This window comes from Prionailurus bengalensis, chromosome C1 (genome assembly GCF_016509475.1).
Source record: "Prionailurus bengalensis isolate Pbe53 chromosome C1, Fcat_Pben_1.1_paternal_pri, whole genome shotgun sequence".
Lineage (NCBI taxonomy): Eukaryota > Metazoa > Chordata > Mammalia > Carnivora > Felidae > Prionailurus > Prionailurus bengalensis.
In genome coordinates this window covers 12,165,973-12,185,606 of record NC_057345.1, presented here as the reverse complement: position 1 = coordinate 12,185,606, position 19,634 = coordinate 12,165,973, and the positions used below count along the sequence as shown (strand labels likewise).

The 19,634-nt window shown below is 57.0% G+C and overlaps 1 protein-coding gene and 1 non-coding gene across 2 annotated transcripts in view; both read left to right on the top strand.

Annotated features, from left to right (window-relative positions):
* The first annotated feature begins 476 nt into the window (after positions 1 to 476).
* Positions 477 to 19,634, top strand: part of PADI2 (peptidyl arginine deiminase 2) — a 43,816-nt gene continuing 24,658 nt past the window's right edge. Inside the window, exons 1-3 of the mRNA XM_043573881.1 lie at positions 477 to 676; positions 13,522 to 13,705; positions 14,636 to 14,708. Coding sequence (XP_043429816.1) covers positions 585 to 676; positions 13,522 to 13,705; positions 14,636 to 14,708 — 349 coding nt within the window. The 5' untranslated portion in view covers positions 477 to 584. The remainder of the gene's footprint in view (positions 677 to 13,521; positions 13,706 to 14,635; positions 14,709 to 19,634) is intronic.
* Positions 8,440 to 8,572, top strand: LOC122482331. Its single transcript, XR_006297119.1, has one exon. It is a non-coding gene; the product is annotated as a small nucleolar RNA SNORA72 (small nucleolar RNA).

Sequence of the window (19,634 nt, the reverse complement as noted above, 5' to 3'; positions counted from 1 at the left end):
GCGGAGGGATGTCAGCTTGTATCTGGCTTCCTGGCGACTCCCCCGCCTCCCTTCCCCCGAGTTTGCAAATGCCTCCTTTAAGAAGGCTCGGTCCGGCCCCCAGGCTGGGTTTGGGCGCCCACTCCCTCTGGGCTCCCGCCGCTTCCTGTCCTCTCCCCTCTGACCTCTGACAGCTGCACAGTTGCACTATCTGCCCTGAAAAACTGGGGGCGCCCGGAGGGCAGACTGGCCCCGGCGTCCTGGCGCCGGTAGCTGGGAGCCCACCGCAAGTGTATCGAGCCAGCAAAGCAGGCGTGGAAAGGAGGAAATTGGCAACCGTTGACCTCACCCGGATTACAGGCTCCGGGGGCGAGGGGGCGGGGCCGCGCGCGCGGGAAGGCTGGGGGCGTGGCCACGCTTGACGGACGGGCCCGCGGCCCACTGCGAGAGGAGGCCGGCCGGCCGCCCCGCCCACCGGCCGTAGATAAAGCCGCCCGGGCCCGCAGCGCCTCAGGCGGTTCGAGGGGACTCACCTGCTGCAGGTGCTCGGGGCGGACCTGACCTGGACGAGCGAGGACGGGCGCAGGGCCGGCCACTGGGGGACGATGCAGCAGGAGCGGACAGTGCGGCTGCAGTACGGGAGCCGCGTCGAGGCGGTGTACGTGCTGGGCACGCACCTCTGGACCGATGTCTACAGGTGAGCAGGGCCACCGCGACGGCCCGAGACCCCCCGCTTCTCGCCCCCCCAAATCCCGAGACCCTCACACAGACCCAGCAACCTCACCACCCCTTTCCCAGGGCCCCTCCCCTGTCCTCCAATCTTCCCACGGTCTGACCCCCCTCCAGCCCCTTTCAGGACAACCCCAGAGACACCCCTAGTCCTCCCGCCATCCTCTCCCCTCAGCACCTCCCTTCTCCCCCCAGGCCCTCCCCTTCCTCTCAGACCCTCCCGACTCCCCACTCACCTCAAATCAGCTGAGCTTTCTCCAGGATTTGCTGGGGGAGGGGGGGAGGGCTGGGGCCAGGCCAGAGGGGAGCTGCCCTGGGGCGGAATCTGGCCCTGGGGGTTGCTCAGGCTCCAATTTCGCCCTGTGGGGGCTGCCCGTGGTTGCCTGTCCGCAGGCACTGGCTGTGAGCTCCTGTCCCCAAATGCCTTCCCCTGACTTCACCCTGGGGTTGAGAAGGACTTTATTCTGCCAGGCTGGAGGGTGCAGAGGTGGGGGTCTTTGTCCGAAGAGCGTCCCTGATTCTAGACCCTGTCCCCTCCCCGTCTTCACTTGCCCACAAATGTTGGCAGGGTGCAGGATTTCTGAGACAGCAGGCCGTCGGGTGGGGGGATTGAGGCCATGCCCCCCCAAAGCCCCCAGCCCCCAGGAAGCAGGCAAGGCCAGTGGTCCATCTCCTGTAATTCTGTGGGGCATCCTTGCGAAGGTGTGGCTGGTGTGAGTGAAAAGGTGGACGGGGTCCAGGTAGGATCATTCTGTGACCATTCTGCCATAGCAGCCCTCTATTCCAAGCATGTGAAATGTTCCTCGTTGCTAGAGTTTGGAGGGGTCAGTACCAACAGGAGAGAGCATGCCGGACTCTAAGGCGGGACCCCATGCTGATAAACTTAGGCATGTCCCCTAACCTCCCTGTGCCTTGAGCTGAGCTGGAGGTGCCAGTGTGACGTGTTGCTCCCAAATTGCCCTGTCATCTGGACCACCCGCCTCCCCAGACCCTTACGAATCCCATCCCTGTGTCTTCCCACACACCCTCCCCAGCCCATCCTCTGTCGTCTCCGGTGGCCCCAGCAGCCCTGCCCACCAGTCGCCTGCCACCTCTTGGGTAGGCACTGGCCACCCTGATACCGTTAAGCCCCAGCCTCCTTCCATGAAGGCGAAGGTCCTGGTCGCCACGCAGATGAGGGACCCTCCCCAGGCATCTGCCCCTGGCCTTGGTTGTCCACATGGAAACTCCAGGGGTAGTTTCTGAGGGTCATAACGCAGCAGTGAAGTGTGGTCCAGGCCTCAGTGCTTGGGAGAGCTCCCCTCTCTTCCCCACCCCCAGTCCTAAACTGAGCACTGCCAGGGGGTGGGCAGGTAGCCAGGGCACTTAGGTCTCTAAGCCTCAGCTGTCCCCATACCCGCCTGTTTGTGCACTGGGGCCCTTTTGCCGCAGCCTGAAAGACTGGCATGGTGCCTCCGGAGGGGGGATGGGGAGAAAAGAGAGGGGCCATGCTCAGGCCTCCTGCCCTACCTTGTCCTGGCAGAGAGAGGCCCAGCCCCGGGGCGGGGTGGGGGTGGGGGTGGGGCATTGAGTCGGGGAGGTGTGGACTCACCCTCCCTCTGCCAGGGGGCAGAGCTGTGATGATCCGCTTTGTCCTTTCTCAAGAAAGCGGCCACTGCCACCACAACCACACCCCGCAACTGCACTTCCCTTAAGACTCCCCCACCCCGGAGAGAAGAGGTGCAGTCTAGACCAGCACCGTCCAGCAGAGACAGAATGCCAGCTACAAACTGAGCCACAAGTGTAAATTTTTAATTTTCTTGTGGCCCCATTTTTTAGGATTAAAAGAAAGAGGTGTGGGGCACCTGGGTGGCTCCGTGGGTTAAGCATCCGACTTTAGCTCAGGTCACGATCTTGTGGTTCCTGAGTTCAAGCCCCTTGTCGGGCTCTGTGCTGACGGCTCAGAGCCTGGAGCCTGCTTCAGATTCTGTGTCTCCCTCTCTCTCTGCCCCTCCCCTGCTCATTCTCTCTCTCTCTCTCTCTCTTCCAAAAATAAAACATTAAAGAGGTGAAACTAATTTTCATAAAATATATTTTTAAATGTTTATTTTGATAGAGAGAGAGTGTGCGCATGCACGAGTTGGGGAGGGGCAAAGAGAGAGGGAGAGGGAGAATCCCAAGCAGGGCCGTCAGCACAGAGCCCTGCCAGGTTTGATCAGCAAACCCTGGGGCAGCAAATGACAGATTACTCCAGGCTCCTGAATCAGAGAAAGGAGAGAGCAAGGGGGCCAAGAACTCCAGTGGTGATGGCCCGGAGCAAAGCTCTTGCCTAGTTTTTATTGAGAATCTTATCAGTGCATCTCAAAGGCTGCAGGGGAAAGAAATATGTAGTTTCAAAAGCAGGATCAAAGCTTGTTCCTAAGTTTTTGGCTGATGAGTACAATCAGGGTAGTGACGTGCAGGCAGGCGAGCGGAACGTGATGGGGGCAGTGTATACATCACAGGAAGGGGGTTGTTTTTCTACCTTAGATTAAGCATTTACACAGTGGGAATGTTGATCCACGGGCAAGGTCTGGCTGTTTCCAGGCTTGACATTGCAAAGGACACCTGGTTTTCCTGGTCTGCTTTGCTGCTTTTCAACCAGCTGTTTCCCAGGCTGCAAACACTTCTTCTTTAAATCTTAGCCAGCCAGGCTCTGTGAGTCTCTACAGAGCCCAACTCGGGGCTCTATTTCACAAATCTGTGAGATCGTGAACTGAGCTGAGACCAAGAGTTGGACACTCGACCGGCTGAGCCACCCAGGCATCCCAATTTTCATAATATATTTTATTTAACCCAATATATCCTAAATACTAGCATTCCAGTATGTAATCAGTATGAAACTTGTTAGCGAGATAGTTTACATTGTCTTTTTCATACTGAGTCTTTGAAATCCAGTGTGTAAATTTTATACTTACGGCACATCTCAGTTCAGTTTTCACCGAGCATCGGGTGCCCAGAGCCCCAGGTAGGCGGTTAGCATTGTACTGAACAGCACAAGTCTGGAGCAGAGGTCCTGAACCTCAACGCCATTGCACTGGGGGCCAGATAACTCTTTGCTGAGTGGGGAGGGGGCTGTTCTGTGCCTCGTAGAATGTTTAGCTGCATCCCTGGTTTCTAACCCCAGTAGCAATGCCCCTGCAAAAGTGACAAGCAAAAATGTCTTCAGGTAACGCCAGGAGTCCCCTGGTGGGAGGACAGAATCACCCCCAGGTTTGAGAACCACCGGTCTAGTGGAAGGAAGCCCTTTCTAGAACAAAGGAGCTGGAGCTATTACTGCCGTCATCACACCTAATATCGGTAGCGTTACGAGCTACTGTCAGTATTAATAATGGCAGAGATTTTAGGGAGCACTGAGAAACCAAATGCATTATCTTGTATCTTCCTCATTGCAGACCTTGGGGGTCATGCTGAGATCGTCCCATTTTGTAGACGAAGAAAGCGAGGCCCAGAGAGGTGTCACATAGGACTCCGGGCCAGGTCTGTCTGACTTAACTTCCACTCTATCCTGTGTGACCTTCAAACTAGCAGGTTGAACTGGGCGACCCTCTCAGCCTGTGTCCCTTCTACCCTCCGCTGCCCCCAGACACTTCACTCGCCCTCTTTCAACCCTGCACTGCCCGATGAGTCCTTCTGGATCCAGACACAGGTACTGACGCCAGACCCCACATGAGCCCCCCTCCCCCACGCCCCCGCCAGGGTCTCTGTGGAGGCATCAAGGGACAAGGCCTGGTGGACCCTGGGCCCAGTTAGTAAGGGAGTATTTTTGACTTCTCACTCCTGAGTGACAAAAGAGAATGAACAAGTCTCCACACCCACACCCCCTTTCCTAAGACGCACAGGCGGCTCCCCTCCCAGACACACGGTGGGGGCCTACCTGCCCCGTTACTCAGCAGACCCTATGGTTGACCCCCCCTCTCCCCAGCCACACTGACCCTTTGGGGGTGGACGCCCTGACCCAGGCACGTTCTGGGTGCTGGTTCTAGCGAGCTGTGACTAAACACACAGAAAAGGGGAAGTGGGGATTTTTATCTAGAGATTTGCTTTGCCATGGTTATTGAAGGCACTTTCTCTCACGCCCAAGCATCTTATCTTAGGTCTGGCACAGGTACCCCTTGCCCGCACCATCTCCCCCGATGTTCCCTTTAGCTGGCAGCTGCTTCCTCACTGGGGCTGCCGGGGCCCCCGCCTGATCCTGGCTTGAAGCTAGTGAGGGCACAGAGCAGTGACATTCCCATGTTGGTTTCACCCTCCTCCCCACTCACCTTTGGTTTCCCAGCGGGGACACCCCCAGAGCTGGAAGGCGTTGGAGAAAGGGCGGCCGCGGGGTCAAGTAATGGGGTGATCACACTCTGCCTGACTCTCCCGCTGACCCGCAGACCAAGTTGTGAAGGCAGATTCTCCTACCCCTCCCTTTGTTTACACAGTCCTGGGGGGTGAGAGGCGGCCCCCTCACTCTGTTGGAGAAAGTTCAGGACCCGTATCCTGAAGTCCACAGGAACTTCAGGGCACAGGTGATGTGAACAATTGTCTCTTGCCTCTGCAGAGTGGTCTCCTAAATTACACTTGACCTCAGGATGAGAAGGGAGGTGGGAATGATCCCCGCGCCCTCCCCTGGCATACCCCAGGGCAGAGGCTGACCAGCCATGTCTCTTGGCAGGATCTTGACCATCACTTCCGGGCAGAAGATAGGAAGGAGGGTACCAGGGCGGGAGAAGCAGGCACAGTAAAATGTTGGGAAAATAGGGAGGGGTACAGATTTGTACCCCACTTTGGGGAAGAGCCCAGAGCCTCAAAATTCACCACCTCACTCCCTCGACTCTTCTCAGACTCCCTCCCTCCCTGTTCCTCGGTTGGTGTGAGTGTTTTAGAAAGTATCCTTAGGACAAAGGCCAGGGAGGGTCTGCGATCCAGTTAGAAGCAATGGAGACTTTGTGTGCCATGATCTCCCCTTCCCTTAGAGTGCCAAGCCCTGCCTCTCCTGCCAACGACCCTGCACACACTCCACTCTGGCCGCACTGGTTTTGTGGATCCTACTAGCTCTCGACCACACCAAGCTCATTCATACCACAGGGCCTTTGCACATGCTGTTCCCTCTGCCTGGAGGACCATCCCCCAGACCTCTGCAAGCCTGACATTTCATCCACCAAGGCTTAGCTCAGATATCACCTCCTCTGAGCAGCATTCTCCACACCGGCTGCCTTCCTCACTCCCATACACCTCCAGCCCTCGAGTCAATGAAGGGCTCCTTCATTGAGTAAATGAATGGATGGATGTGGCCAGTGATGCATGTAGACTGGCCTGTCACTGGGTTGAGCTCCCCACCCCCAGCCTCAAGGGATGAGCACCGTTGGACTGGCCAGTGGAAGGTCAAGGGCGTGTAGCCGAGCTTGGCCAGAGCAGCGCTTGCTCCTAAGAGAATGATGGTAGGAGGAATCAGGCCAAGTCAGGAGGCCTCATAAATTAGAACAGCACCCAGCGCTCTCAACCCTAAAGAGGAGGCCTTGCCAGGAGCGGTTCGGGGGCTCTGGTTTCAGGCTAGCTCCTGGGAGGGGTTGGGGGGAGGGGGGCCGCGTTCTAAGGAGGACCTTGTACCCTGTGTGTCCGGCCCAGCTTGCATAGCTGGGGTCCCCGAGAGCCTTCCCTCCTTGCCCTCAGGGCCCTGCATCAGGTTGGGAGCATGGTGACAGGGGCTCACCACCATTGTCCTCTCCTCTCCCCCCTCCCCCGGCTGGACAGACACCTGTTAGATGGGGCGGGGGGGGGGGGCAGTTTTCAGAGGCAGCTCTGCCTGTCCAGCCACGCCAGACTCCATGGCCAGGGGCTTTGACTATCTAGGCCACTCACCCAAGCCTTCGGTGTCCCTTCTCTGGGCCTCTGACCCCACCTACAAAATCAGCAGGGAGCTCTAGGGGTCCCTCAGGGCCTCTCATTTGCTCTTGTCCTGAGCCAGGCCTGACATTCTCCCCTCGCCTTCCACCAGAGGACCTTTAGGGAAGACTGTAACCTGTGGATCCTCCCCCAGGAAGGGAGCCGCCAGACCCAGAGCTCAGAGAGCTTGAATTTACCCCCACGCTCTGCCGACACCGTCCCCGAGACTCGGAGCAAGTGCTCACCCTCTGCCAGTCTCAACATGCTCCCCTGTAAAATGGGACGATATTGAGACAGACCTCATGGGGTGTCGGAAGGATGGACCGAGATCCCGTGAGTCAAGGGCTTCCAACAGTGCCTGGCACGTAGTAAATACTCAGTAAGTCATTATCGTGAAGTACCGTTGGGCTTATTGTAATATTAGTAAGACGATAACGAGCTATGGCCTCAAAACATCCATGAGACTCATGGGAAAGAAATGTTGAGCATTTGTTTTAAGTGCCGTTTGAGGCACCAATGAAGCGGGGGGAGGGAGGAATCCTGGCGGATGGCATCAGGGAAGACTTGCTGGAGGAGGAGGCAGCCAAGCTGAAGGATGGACAGGGTGCACAGTGTGACCAGGACATGCCATGCAGGAGCAAAGGTACCTGGCAAGACAGTAGGGACCCACAGGGGCAGAAAGGCCATCGACTCCGTAGCCTAGAGCGTAAGGCTAGAGAGTCAGTGAGCTCAAGCCAGGGCTTTGACTGCCAGGCTCAGACGTTAGACTTTGTGACGTAGGCAGTGGGGAGCCACTGAAGGTGTCTGGGGAGGGAGTGACCACAGAGGAGACTGTTTCTGCCCTAAGGAGAGGGGCGGCTGGAAGCACCAGTGCCTACTGAGAGAGGCTGCTGAGGTCACCAGGCAGAGAAGGGGGTGGCTGAAGAGAGACCCATCCCCGTCCCCAGCCCCCATCACGCCAGCTTGAGGCTTTGCCTTCCTCCCATCTGGAGGGTGCTCGCCGTGGTGTTGCCTGCCAAGCTGGCACCCACGAACCCCCTCCCATCCTGCAGAGACCCGAGGGCAGGATGTCGCAGTCAGACCGCCAGGAACTGGGCTCCCTGTGGGGGTGATCCCCGCCTGGTGTTAACGAGGCCCGGGACAGGTGGATAAGCCGAGAGTTCCAGATGCCAGCTAGGAGCGGGCACGCCGTGCCCTCGCGCCTGGGGCCGAGTGGGCACCCCAGCCCCACGAGGCCAAGCTGGTGACCCTTCCCTCTGACTGAGCGAAGATCGGAGAAACCGACTGGTTCCTCGGACGCCCTAAAACCTTCGTGGGGCCAGGCACATGTTAGGTCTCCGCAGTCCATTCCCTTGGGCCGGGCTCAGCCAACCTCCCTCTTCCACATCTGACACCGCATTCCAGTCTTGCTCAAAGCTCCTTTGTGTGACACCAGCCATGACTCTCCATTCCCACGGCCATCACCTTGTCCCACACCGCCATCCTGACTCACCCGGACAGCGGCAGTCACTTCACTGACCACCCCCCCCACTGTTGCCCTCCTGAAACGCGTTCCCCACCCTGCACCCTGGGCCCTCTGTCTACAGCGCAAAAACGATCATGTCACCAAAACCTAGAAGCCATCAGTGCCCTCGGGGGGGACGCAGGGGGAAGGCCAGCTCCTCGCCATGAGCTAGGTCCTCTCCTCCCGCCACCCCCTCCCCTTTGCTCACAAACCGCGGCCACGCTGCTCTCCCTCGTTTCTCCCAACGCGCTCGGCTAACGTCCGCTTCAGCCGCCACCCAGGCTGCCCGTGCTGCCGGGAATCCTCTGCTCGTCTTCCTCTTCTCTGTGTCCAATTCGTTGCTTCTCACACTGTGGGAGCTTGTTAGAAAGGCAGTCTCCAGGCTACACGTTCGCCGTATTAAGACCACGCGCGTGTCCCCAGACCCCTGTCCCTTCGCTAGTCCTGGTTTTGCAAATGCTGGTGACATACCCCAGGGATGCCTCTTAGGCGGGAAGGGTCTGTGATCCTAGGTCTCCCATTCACCTCGAGAAATGATAGCACCTTTGCTGTAATAACTTTTGAAGATAACCGTTGTTAGTTTGCCACTAAATGAATAATGAAACGAAGAAAAGACACGGGGCACCCGAGCGGCTCAGTCGGTTGAGCGTTGGACTTCGGCTCAGGTCATGGTCTCACAGTCTATTAGTTCAAGCCCCACATCCAGCTCTCTGCTGGCAGCTTAGAGCCTGGAGCCTGTTTCAGATTCTGTGTGTCTCTCTCTCTCTCTGCCCCTCCCCTGCTCACATTCTCCCTCTCTCTCAAAAATGAATAAACATTAAACAAATTTTTTTAAAAAGAGAAGAAAGACATGCAGTTTCGTTCCACAATGTGTATGTCTAGCACATCATCATGTTGGACACTTTAAATATGCACAATTATATTTGTCAGTTGTTCCTCCATAAATTTGGGGGGGGGGGGAAGAAATGCAGTGTTTTTTTAAGTTTATTTATTTATTTTGAGAGCGCGAGAGAGAGCACAAGCAGGGCGGAGGGCGGGCAGAGAGAGAGAGAAGGTTCCAAGCAGGCTGCATGCTGTCAGTGCGGAGCCCCACGTGGGGCTCGAGCTCATGAACCGTGAGATCGTGACCTGATGGTGGCCGCCCCCAATTTCCCCACTCGGTCCCTCGATACTATCCTGGGCCCCTCCCTGCCTTCTCCGGGGACAATCAAGGTGCCCACAGCCCCTGGTTCTCGGGTTTCTGGGGGATGAGCTCTGAGAGGTTGGTTCTTTCTGGGGAGGGAGGCAGCCAACAGGATCTCCAGGGGACAATGGGTGCCTTTGTTGCTTCTGCCAGAGCCGCTCCAAGAATAGCTGTTTGCTCAGCTCAGAGCAGGGCTGGTGCTGGGGTAGGAGAGAATGGGGCCCTGGAGCTCCAATGCCAGCCAGGGCCAGGCGTTAACCCCCTGAGCCTCTGGGGCCTCCTCCAGTTTCTCGCTGGCCCCGAGGAACGAAGGTGGCAGGAAGCATCACTTAGAGCAGCAGTTGTCAAAGTCGGGTCCTGAAACTCATCCTGCCCTGTGAGTTTGTAAAGCATTGTTTTCTAAACTGTATGCAGAAACCCAACGTATAAAACCAGATGAAATCATCGTGGCTGTGCGTAAAGGGAAGTGGGGACCCAGCCGAGAGATCCCCAGCTTTTCAGTGCCTCCCTCCTCACCCCTGGGTGCGGGGCCTGTGCTCCCCGGTGCCAGCCGCCTCCCGCTGGTGTCATGCTCCCATTTTCCATTTGGTGAAACAGAGGAAAAGTGCGTTGCCCAAAGCCATCCGGCAAGTTGATGGTCAAAGCTGGGACTTGGGCTAGAGGAATATTTTCCTGACCTGAGACCACAATTGCCCAGGGTTGTGCTTTTTCCCCCACACTGTATTGTACCTGTAGTACTGTTAACATTTTTCTTTACATCAACTCACATTTTATAACTTTATCTTATTTTAATTTTTTTCAGTTTATTTCTTTATTTTGAGAGAGGAAGAGAGAGAGAGAGAGAGAGAGCTTGAGCAGGGAAGGGGCAGAGAGAGAGAGGCGATGAACCTGATGCGGGGCTCGAACTCACAAATTATGAGATCATGACCTGAGCTGAGATCAAAAGTCGGATGTTCAACTGACTGAGCCACCCAGGCGCCCCTAACTTTAAGTGGCGATCTTGCAGGGCATCTGGCTGGCTCAGTGGGTAGGGCATGTGACTCTCCATCACGAGGTCTTGGAGCCTATTTTAAAAAATAAGTAAATGGTGGCTCAATCAGTTACGTGTCTGACTCTTGGTTTTGGCTCAGGTCATGATCTCACGGGAGTCCGAACCCCAAGTTGAGCTCTGTGCTGACAGCTCAGGGTCTGCTTGAGATTCTCTCTCTCCCTCTCTCTCTCCCTGCCCCTCCCCCACTTGCGCTGTCTCTCTCTCTCTCTCTCTCTCTCTCTCTCTCTCAAAATAAATAAACTTAAAAAATTTTAATAAAAATAAATAAATGGAGAACTTATGTTATTACCATAAATGGCAATCCTTTATCAATTGCCATGAAAAGATAACGCTTTTTTAAAATTTTTTTTCTTAACATTTATTTATTATTGAGAGACAGAGAGAGACAGAGCATGAGCAAGGGAGGGGCAGAGAGAGGAGGAGACACAGAGTCGGAAGCAGGCTCCAGGTCCTGAGCTGTCAGCACAGAGCCCAACGCGGGGCTCGAACTCACGGACCGCGAGATCATGCCCTGAGCCGAAGTCGGACGCTCAACGGACTAAGCCACCCGGGCGCCCCGAAAAGATAACACTTTTAATACATACATAAATCTTTTCAATTGTGCATCCATGTGCCACCTCACGGCGTCTTACGTGCGTGCCCTTTGGGCGATGCCGCCTGGCACTTCTAGAAGGCTCACCTCTGTCCTGCTCAGCTCCACCCTCTTTGCTGGGGTGTGTGTGATGTGCCCAGCCCCACGCTGGTCTCTGCAGGAGGCGGGGCGGGGAGCCCCTGAAGCCCTCGGGGGCTTGCCATCCAGAGAACAGGTACCCCGTGGCAACACCCTGAGACAAAACTCAGTCCCTGCCCTGTGACAGATGACGGACAAAGCCCGTGGGACAGGAGGGGTGGGTGGGTGTCTTCTGGGTGGGCAGATGGACACGCAGAAGGTGCAAGGAACACGCCCAAGCCTCCCTCGGCAACTCAGTGGCAAAATTGGGCTCAAGCCCACGTGTCAAGCAAGTGGACTCCCAATCCGGGTTTTTGCTGCGACTCTGCTTCTCCCAACCATGAGTGTGGACAGAGGACAGCAGCCCACCGCCAACAAGTGTCCAGCCTCAGATCAGCTCAGTGACCCCGAGATGGGCTCAGGAGTTCAGGAGGGGGCAGTTGGACAAGAAACAGGGTGGCCCCGGAGCTTTTTCAGGCTCCTTTCCCAGCCCCGGGCATGGACGGCCAGACCCTGACCCGCGCTCTCCTGCAGTGCCCCGGACCGGTGGTCTTGGCCAGCGGCCCCTACAGTCCGTGGCCTGGCTCAGAGACACCCTGCCTGGCAGCCTCCACAGACTCACTCACAACCTTGGTCACCCCAGGGCTCTAACCACCAGACTGCACTGCCGGGCGTCTAAACCAGTGGTTCCCTAGACCCGTGTAGCTCTGGAGCAGCATCACCAACAGGTCCCCGAAACAGTAGACACGCAGGTGGCTCAGTCGTGAAGCATCTGACTTGGGCTCAGGTCGTGATCTCACAGTTCGTGAGTTCGAGCCCCGCTTCGGGTAAGCCCTGCTTCTCTCTCTCTCCCTCTCTCTCTGCTCCTCCTGGGATTCTCTCTCTGCCCCTTGCTCACTTGTGCCCTCCCTCTCTCAGAAAGAAAGAAAAGAAAAGAAAGGAAGGAAGTGGTAGAAATGCAAAGTCTCAGGCCCCACTCCAGAGCGTCTGAATCTGAAACTCTCAGGAGGGCCCGGCGATCGTCATTTAGACAAGTGTTCCAGGTGATGCTGCTGAGCTTTGAGAACCTCTGCCCTAAACCTCTCACCCAGCCTCTGGCCGCTGCTCACCTCTGCAGCTGCCCCGGCCGGACCTCCGCTCTGCCAGCCAGACGCTCCGGGGAGAGGATCCGCAAATCTCCAGCCTTAAAAGAAAAACCCTGAGGATTTAGACCGCACCCTCTGGTGATTCTGATGCCCAACTGTAGTGGAGAACAGCTCAGGCACCGGGAGTGCCGGGCCCTCGGGACGGCAGATGTGCCTTCAAAGCTGACACTTACCTCTATGTCTTAGTCCCAAAGCCTAGGGGAATCCCACCTAAATCCCTCTGAGCCCTCTTCAGACTGGGCGCTGGCTTTAGCAAAACTGTCCTCCCCGGACACCTTCCTCCCCCAGTCTCCCTGTCCTTCCTGTGGCCTCCCCTTAAACCAGTGTCTCAGGCAGTAACAAAATACCGCGGGTTGGCGGGCTTGAAAAGAGCCAATTCTCTCTCCCAGCCCTGGAGGCCGGAAGTCTGAGGTCAGGGGCCAGCGTGGTCGGGTTGGGGTGGGAATGCTTCCTGGCGGGTGGGTAGCCGCTCTCTGGCTGTGGCCTTCCTCGGTGCGTGGGAGAAAGATCTCTCTTCCCCTTCTCGTAAGGCGGCCAGCCCTATCAGACAGGACCTCGTGAGCATGACCTCATGTCACTTTAATTATCTTCTAAAAGCCCTGTCTTCAAATGCAGTCATGTTGGGGAGCAGGGCTCCAACATGGGACACAAATGTGCCTAGATCAAACCAGATCAAGCCAGTTCGCTTCCTGCCCTGAAATCTTAATGGCTTTTCAAGAATTCTGTATGTACCACCGTTTCATAGAAGGCCGCCCCAGAACCCCTAGGAATGACTGTGAGAGGGGAAGTTCCAAGGTGGGAAAGAAAGTCACGGCGGGAGGGGCCTTTGTGACAGAGCCGACCCACCCCTGCCCTTTGAGGACCCAAGTTCCAGGCTCCTTCCCTGGGCAGACCCCGCACTTGGGCGCCTGCCGCTTTGAGGCCTTTCCACCAAGTTCCGCCTGTAGCTCAGACACGGGAAGGGGGGCGGGCCCTGCCTTTGGAGCAAGTTCATTCCTTGGTCCAGGCCTCTGGGGCCTGGACCCGTAAGGTACCACACGGCTGCCCGTCGGAAGCCATGCGGAAGCCATTAAGAATTCAGAGCCGCAGGCCCCACCCTCGAACGTTCTGACTCAGTGGGTACGAGACGGGCCCAAGGAATCTGTATTTTAACCGAGGGCCCTCCTCACAACCAGGTGATTGTAGTGCAGCGGGGTCCTTTGCGGGGGCCCCCAGACCCGATCCCCCAGAAGGGCCCTTGCCACCTGGCCCCCCAGGAGTTTTTTCTTGGAGCCCCTTGTCCCACCTGTCCGGGGATCGCCTCCTCCGACCCGCTCTCCTCTCTCCCTCCAGCGCGGCCCCCGCCGAGGCCCAGACCTTCAGCCTGAAGCACTCAGAGCGCGTGCGGGTAGAGGTGGTGCGTGACGGGCAGGCCGAGGAGGTGGCCGCCAACGGCAAACAGCGCTGGCTTCTGTCGCCCAGCACCACGCTGCGGGTCACTATGAGCCAGGCCAGCACCGAGGCCAGCAGCGACAAGGTACCGCGGCCGGGGAGGTGCTCCGAGGGCGGCGGGGACCAGGGGCCCAGCTAGACCGCGCCGTCCCAGCGCAAAGCGAGTGGGAACCACACCCACCCCTTGCCCGTTGTCTAGTTGCCACAGTGAAAGGGCGAAAAGAAAGAGGTGGGCCTAATTTTCGCAGTGCGTGGCCCTTAACACCGTAGAGGACAGTCTTACGAGTTTGACGTGATACCAGCATAAAAAAAACTAAGGAGCTGGCTCATGTTCTTTGTCGTACCAAGTCCATATCGCACGGCGCATGTCAGATCAGATTTGCCACGTTTATGTGCTCGGTACCCACGTGTGGCCGGTGGCTACTGTTTTGGAAGCTCCGTGCCAGACGGCCGAGTGATGATTTCGTGGAAGGTTAAGGCTGTCAGCTGCCGAGTGATCTATTAAATCGCTGGAAGGTACACCCCGCAACGTCCTCCGTCTCAGCGGGGTCTAAAAATGGGGCGCTGAGTGCCCCTGGGTGATTTGCCCGGAGCTGAGACCAGATGTCTCCTCGCTGGGTACTTTGATTACGAGCTTTGCCGTGTGCCCCACGGCAGTGATGGCTCTGGGCGTTATTCAAAGCAAACAACCTCAGTCCCGTGCCCTGGTTGCTTAGCAGAAGCTAGCCATACATCACGGTAGACCCAGCAGAATGCACCGGGGCACACAGGTAAGCAGTCAGCACCCCGGATGCCCTCTGAGAGGAGGGGAGGCCCCTGTCCGGTTGGATAATTGGACAGAAGCAGCCCCGCAACCCAGGAATGCTTCCTGGAGGAGACGGTTTGCATGTTAGGGGAGAACTGGCCTGACAGGCCGTGAGGTAAGAGTCAGGGAAGGGGGTCCCTGCAGACCTTGCTGCCTGTGATCTGTGATCTCTGCTCTTCTCTCCCTCCCGGTGCACCCCTGCCTGCCAAGGTCACCGTCAACTACTACGAGGAGGAGGGGAGCATGCCCATTGACCAGGCTGGGCTCTTCCTCACGGCCATCGGTAAGTTGGTGGGGCTGTGGCCCGCGTGCCTTTGCTCCCCTGAAAACAGGCACCTGGCCTGTTTTCAGTGCTGCGGACCTGGCACTCAGAGCTTCCTCTGAATAATGCGGGCCCGAGAAGGGATGCACAGGTACCCAGTCCCTTCCGTACTGGGTTGGGGGTGTCCTGCAGGAGGAGGCAGGCCCTGGCCCGCCAGCAACTCACCCCAGTGTTGGCATTCCCAGCCCGGGCTCTGTGGGCCACTGAGAAGAAAGAGCAAAGTCTGTTCCTCCCTTGCCTCTCCCCTGCAGCCTGCAGAAGAGTCAGCCTCTCACAGTGAGGGAAATGGCCTGTCTACAAAGTCTACTCTGTTCCTGATAATCCCAGCTACCCCCTGGCCCTCCCTGGACCCAGCCGTGGAAACAGAGATGCCTGGGCCCTTAACTCGCCTAGTCCAAGCCCTTCATTTGGCATTTGGCACAGCAAGGCCCAGAGAGGTTAGGGAACTTGTTCACAGTCACACAGCAACTCCACAGCAGGTTGAGTGCGGAGCTCAGGATTATTCCCCTCCCCGGGCCTTCCCATCTGCACAGCACTCCCCTGCCCGGGTGCCAGGGCACATGGGGTGGGGTCTTCTCCAGTCCTTCAGGTCGGCTTCTTCTGCAGTCGAGGTGTTCCACGTAGACGTGTATATGCTTTTGCCGGGAGGATATTTCAGGGGGTCATTCTGTCTGTCCAGCCTTAATGTAGGATTGATAGAGTTGCCACATGGCAGGGGGAGAGAACCACCAGTTACTGAGAGTCAACTCTGTGCTGAGCGCTTTAAAAACAGTAATAATGTCTTCCATTTCTTCAACACCCACTCTGTGTCCTGGCCTGTGCTGGGTGCTTTGAGGAGGAGGAGAAACTCCTGAGCTTTATTGAGCACCTACAGTGTGCCAGGCTCCAATCCTAGACGTTTTACTGTCACGATTGCCATCTACTCTCCTAGCTGTCCCAAGGATCGACGGGGGGGGTCTCAGAACTGCCCCCAGAAAACAATTAATTCCCACGTCAGGGCCGCCTCCTCCAGCCGTGTGCCCTTAGCCACCAAAATGGGCTCAACAGCAACGCTCCCCTGCTTCTCACCTTTTCCCCAGTGGGTTCTTTTGCTGGTTACCCTGACCCTCTTTCTGCACCTCATGAGGGAGAGCCCAGCCTTGGGGTGGGGTCCTCAGGACGCCCTCCGCGGGGCCTTGGGAGACAGGCGCCAACGCCTCCCCTGTTGCAGGCGGGAGCCAGCAGGCGTATGCACGTGAGGATGTCTCAGATGACCGGCCCTGAGGAAACCTAATCCCACAGAGACAGGGACACTGGTGACAAAGCAGGAAGGGCAGCGGCCAGAGGCCTGTCCAACGGGGGTGGTCCCAGAGGGCTGACCATGCCATTAGCGAGACTTCTGCCAAAGCGAAGCACACAGAACAGATGGCAATGCCCCGTGAGGAGGCAGGACTGGACCCCCCTCTCCACTAAAAGACCCTGAAGCTTGTTTGCAGAGGGAGCAGCAGGGCCGAGACCCCAGAACATACTAACTACGCTTCCAGATAGTTTAGATTGCACGGGTCAGTAAAATTGTGGTTTACTCCAGTAATAAGCCTGCCCATTAAAATTGTTGTTTAATGTTTATTTATTTGAGAGAGAGTGACAGAGCATGAGCAGGGAAGGGTCAGAGACAGAGGGAGACACAGATTCCAAAGCGGGCTCCAGGCTCCGAGCTGTCAGCACAGGGCCCGAGGTGGGGCTCGAACTCATGAACCATGAGATCATGACCTGAGTCAAAGTCAGATGCTTAGCCGACCGAGCCACCCGGGCGCCCCTAGTTCTGTCCTGAGCCCACGCGGAGCAGAGAGAGCCCCGGCTGCGGAGTAGACAGAGATAAGTCTAAGTTCTGGCCCTGCCCCTTCAGCCACCTAGGGACCGTCACCCCTCTGAGCCTCAGGGCCCTCCTCTTCACAGCGCATGCTTGCGCTGTGCTCATGGGGACCCGATGGGATGCTGTGTGCAAAGAAGATGCTCAGTCAGGACTTTTTCTTTTCTCCCTTCTGCTTGGGGGTAGCCACATTTCCCCTCTGCCTGAGCAAAGTTGGAAGATCTTTATTGCCCCTCAGGCTTCCTCCTGGGATTTGGAAGTAAACCCATGGTGCCCTCGGCCAAACCGGGTCTCAGTTCCCAGTCCCGCCAAGGACTTGCCGTGTGACCTTACCAAGGAGCCCACCCCTCTAGACCTCACTTTTTCCCAGCTGTGAAATGAAGCCTTTGGGCCCCGCGGTCCCCGAGGGCCTTCGAGACTCCAGGTACAGCTGATTTGCAAAGCCCCCCCCACCCCCCCAACCCCGTTGAGGGGAATGGGGGTGGGGGATGGGCTCCTCTTTGTTGCTATCCTGGCAACGGGAGCACGACGCGAGCCCTGAGAATTTTTAGCATCAACCTAAGGATCTCACTCCCTGTACCCCTTCCCCAGAGTCTAGGATGATTGCCCTAGTTGGCTGTGGGGGAGAAAGTCCTCCTTCCCCACCACACCCCAAGCTGCCCAGTTACGTAAGAAGGCCAGGCACCCTGCCACTGTCCATGGGGGCCGGCGGCCTCTGCCAAGATGCTCAGGCCTCTGTGTCAAGCCTCCGTGTCTTGATTCTCGGGGCAGACTACCTTGAACCCAATCCCAGTGACATTTCCCATAAATCTGCCCCACACCCCAGAGGCCACCTGACACCTTAGGGCTATTCTGGGGAGCTGAGGTAGGATTCAGAGCCTCTGGAAAATGTCGTCTGGAGCCTAGATGCCCCGAAACAGATGTCCTCTCCTCTCCTCCCTCCCCCCCCTCCCTCCCCCCCCCCCCCCCCCCCCCCCCCCGGCCCCCGGGGAAGACAGAGCTATCCCAAGAGGGCAGAGCTCTGGGAGGGTCATGAGAGCCCTATTCTCTGTCCCTACAAGGATCATCCCGTCAGAATCTAGTTAAATTGAACTTTGGAGGAAGCTTTGAAGGGGGAGAAGTCCTCGGTTGGGCCGCGGGTGATAAGAGGGCCCAATCAGGTAATGCCTGAATATCCTAACAGGAAGTCAATGAAATGTGTCTGAAGTTAACAAATCAAGGAAAAGCAACAGAGATTGCCTCGGGCAGGTGAGGGGATGGGATGGGCAGGAAACTTATTTTTCTTTAGAAGCTGTTTGGTGCTATTTGATTTTTTTTTTTTTTTTGCATTATGTGCAAATATTATATCGATAAAATGTTTTAACTTAAGGAACTCATCATGAGGTAGAACACGATTAAGTGCTTCGTAATTTCTCTCCTGTGATCCGCTGCTCTCGTGGACCCGCCACTGCCATGGCGGGGCGCCACCTTGACCCAGAGACAACAGCCACAGGGGTGCGCCAGGGTGGGGATGTGGCCAGCCCCTCTGGGAGTGACCTTAAGGGGAGCAAATCTCCCCTTGAAGGCGGACTTGGGCTTCAGAAACAGCCCAAGGTGGAGATCAGCCTGAGACAGTGCAGGAAACAGGCCAAGGCCAGGGGCCTGGAGTCAGAGGCCCACCTGGGATGCCTGGGTCTGCACTCTCTGGGGACATCATGGTCACTTCCCTGCTGGGTGCCTCGGTTTCCTCGTCTGTGTGGTGAGGGTGGCAGGGCGAGTGATAACTCCTCCCTGCATGGCAAGTTCTCTGCCTCTGGCAAGGGGAACTGTGCACACAGGAAAGATTGTTACCTTGAAAAGCAAAGAAAGGGATTCCTTAAGGAGCCCGGGTCTGTGGCTGGTTCTTGGGGGCCGAGCTTCGGGAAGCCAACCTCGCTGAGAGGCCGCATTGACTGGGGAGTGTCCAGCTGGAACGTTCATGAAGGTCTGGGAGCCAAAATCAATACTGCTTTTCCATCTGAGACTTCGGTCACTTAACAGCAGCTGGGGGCACCCCCCTTCACCACTTTGTCCCCAGCACCCTTACTCTGCAGCAGCCTCCAGGTTATCAGCCCCATCTGCTGACAGGTGACATCTCTGAGGTTGGGTTTGCTCACCTGTACAACGGCAACAATAATATTTATCCCGTAGGACCGGCGATTCCAGGGCAGGCACTATGCCCTGAATGCCCACTGCTGGGTCCCCATGCCTGGTATAGTGCCTGGAAATAGTAGATGACCAACAGTGATTGGCTGAGCAGATGGTCGATGGGAGAAGCTTACCTAATCATGCCCTATGGCACCTGGCATCCCTAGGGAGGCAGAGGTTGGGACCCTGGGGTGCTGCCTCTCCCAACGAAAGAGTACCCTAAAAGCTTCCCCTGCCCTGCCTCCTCCTAGACCCAGAAAAGCCACATTCAGGGAATCGGGCTATGGGCAAAGGGAAGACTTGAGTGTAATCCCCAGGGTGAGCCATCTCCGGAATGGTGACATCAGTGCCCTTCCTGTGCCAGGACCCTCCTTCCCACCCAAGCCAGGGAGAGAGCCTGCCTGCCAAGGGGACAGACCAGGAATGCATTCATTCCCACCCAACTCCTGCCCTCTGTCCAAGTCATGCTCAGCGTGAGGCCAAGCCCACGGGGCAGTTCTGGGACCTGGACTAGCTTGTCCCATTGTGTGACATCCCCATCACCTTGGGACAAGCTCCCCTGCCCCTCCCTGTTAGTCTCTAACTCAGGGGCCATTTGGCAATATCTGGGGACACTTTCATTGCTGAAATTGGGGGGTGTTACTGGCATCCAGCAGGTGGAGGCCAGAGATGCTGTTAAACATCCTCCAGTGCACAGGACAGTCCCCACAACAAAGCATCCAGCTCGAAACGTCAGCAGTGCCTACTGTTCCAATTAGTACACCTCCTCCGACTGGGAAGGGCCCCATTTTGCAGGTAAAGAACCTAAGGCTCAGAGAGGCTGCCTAACCTGCCCAAAGTCACACAGCTCGTAAGCAGAAAAGCAGGGTTCA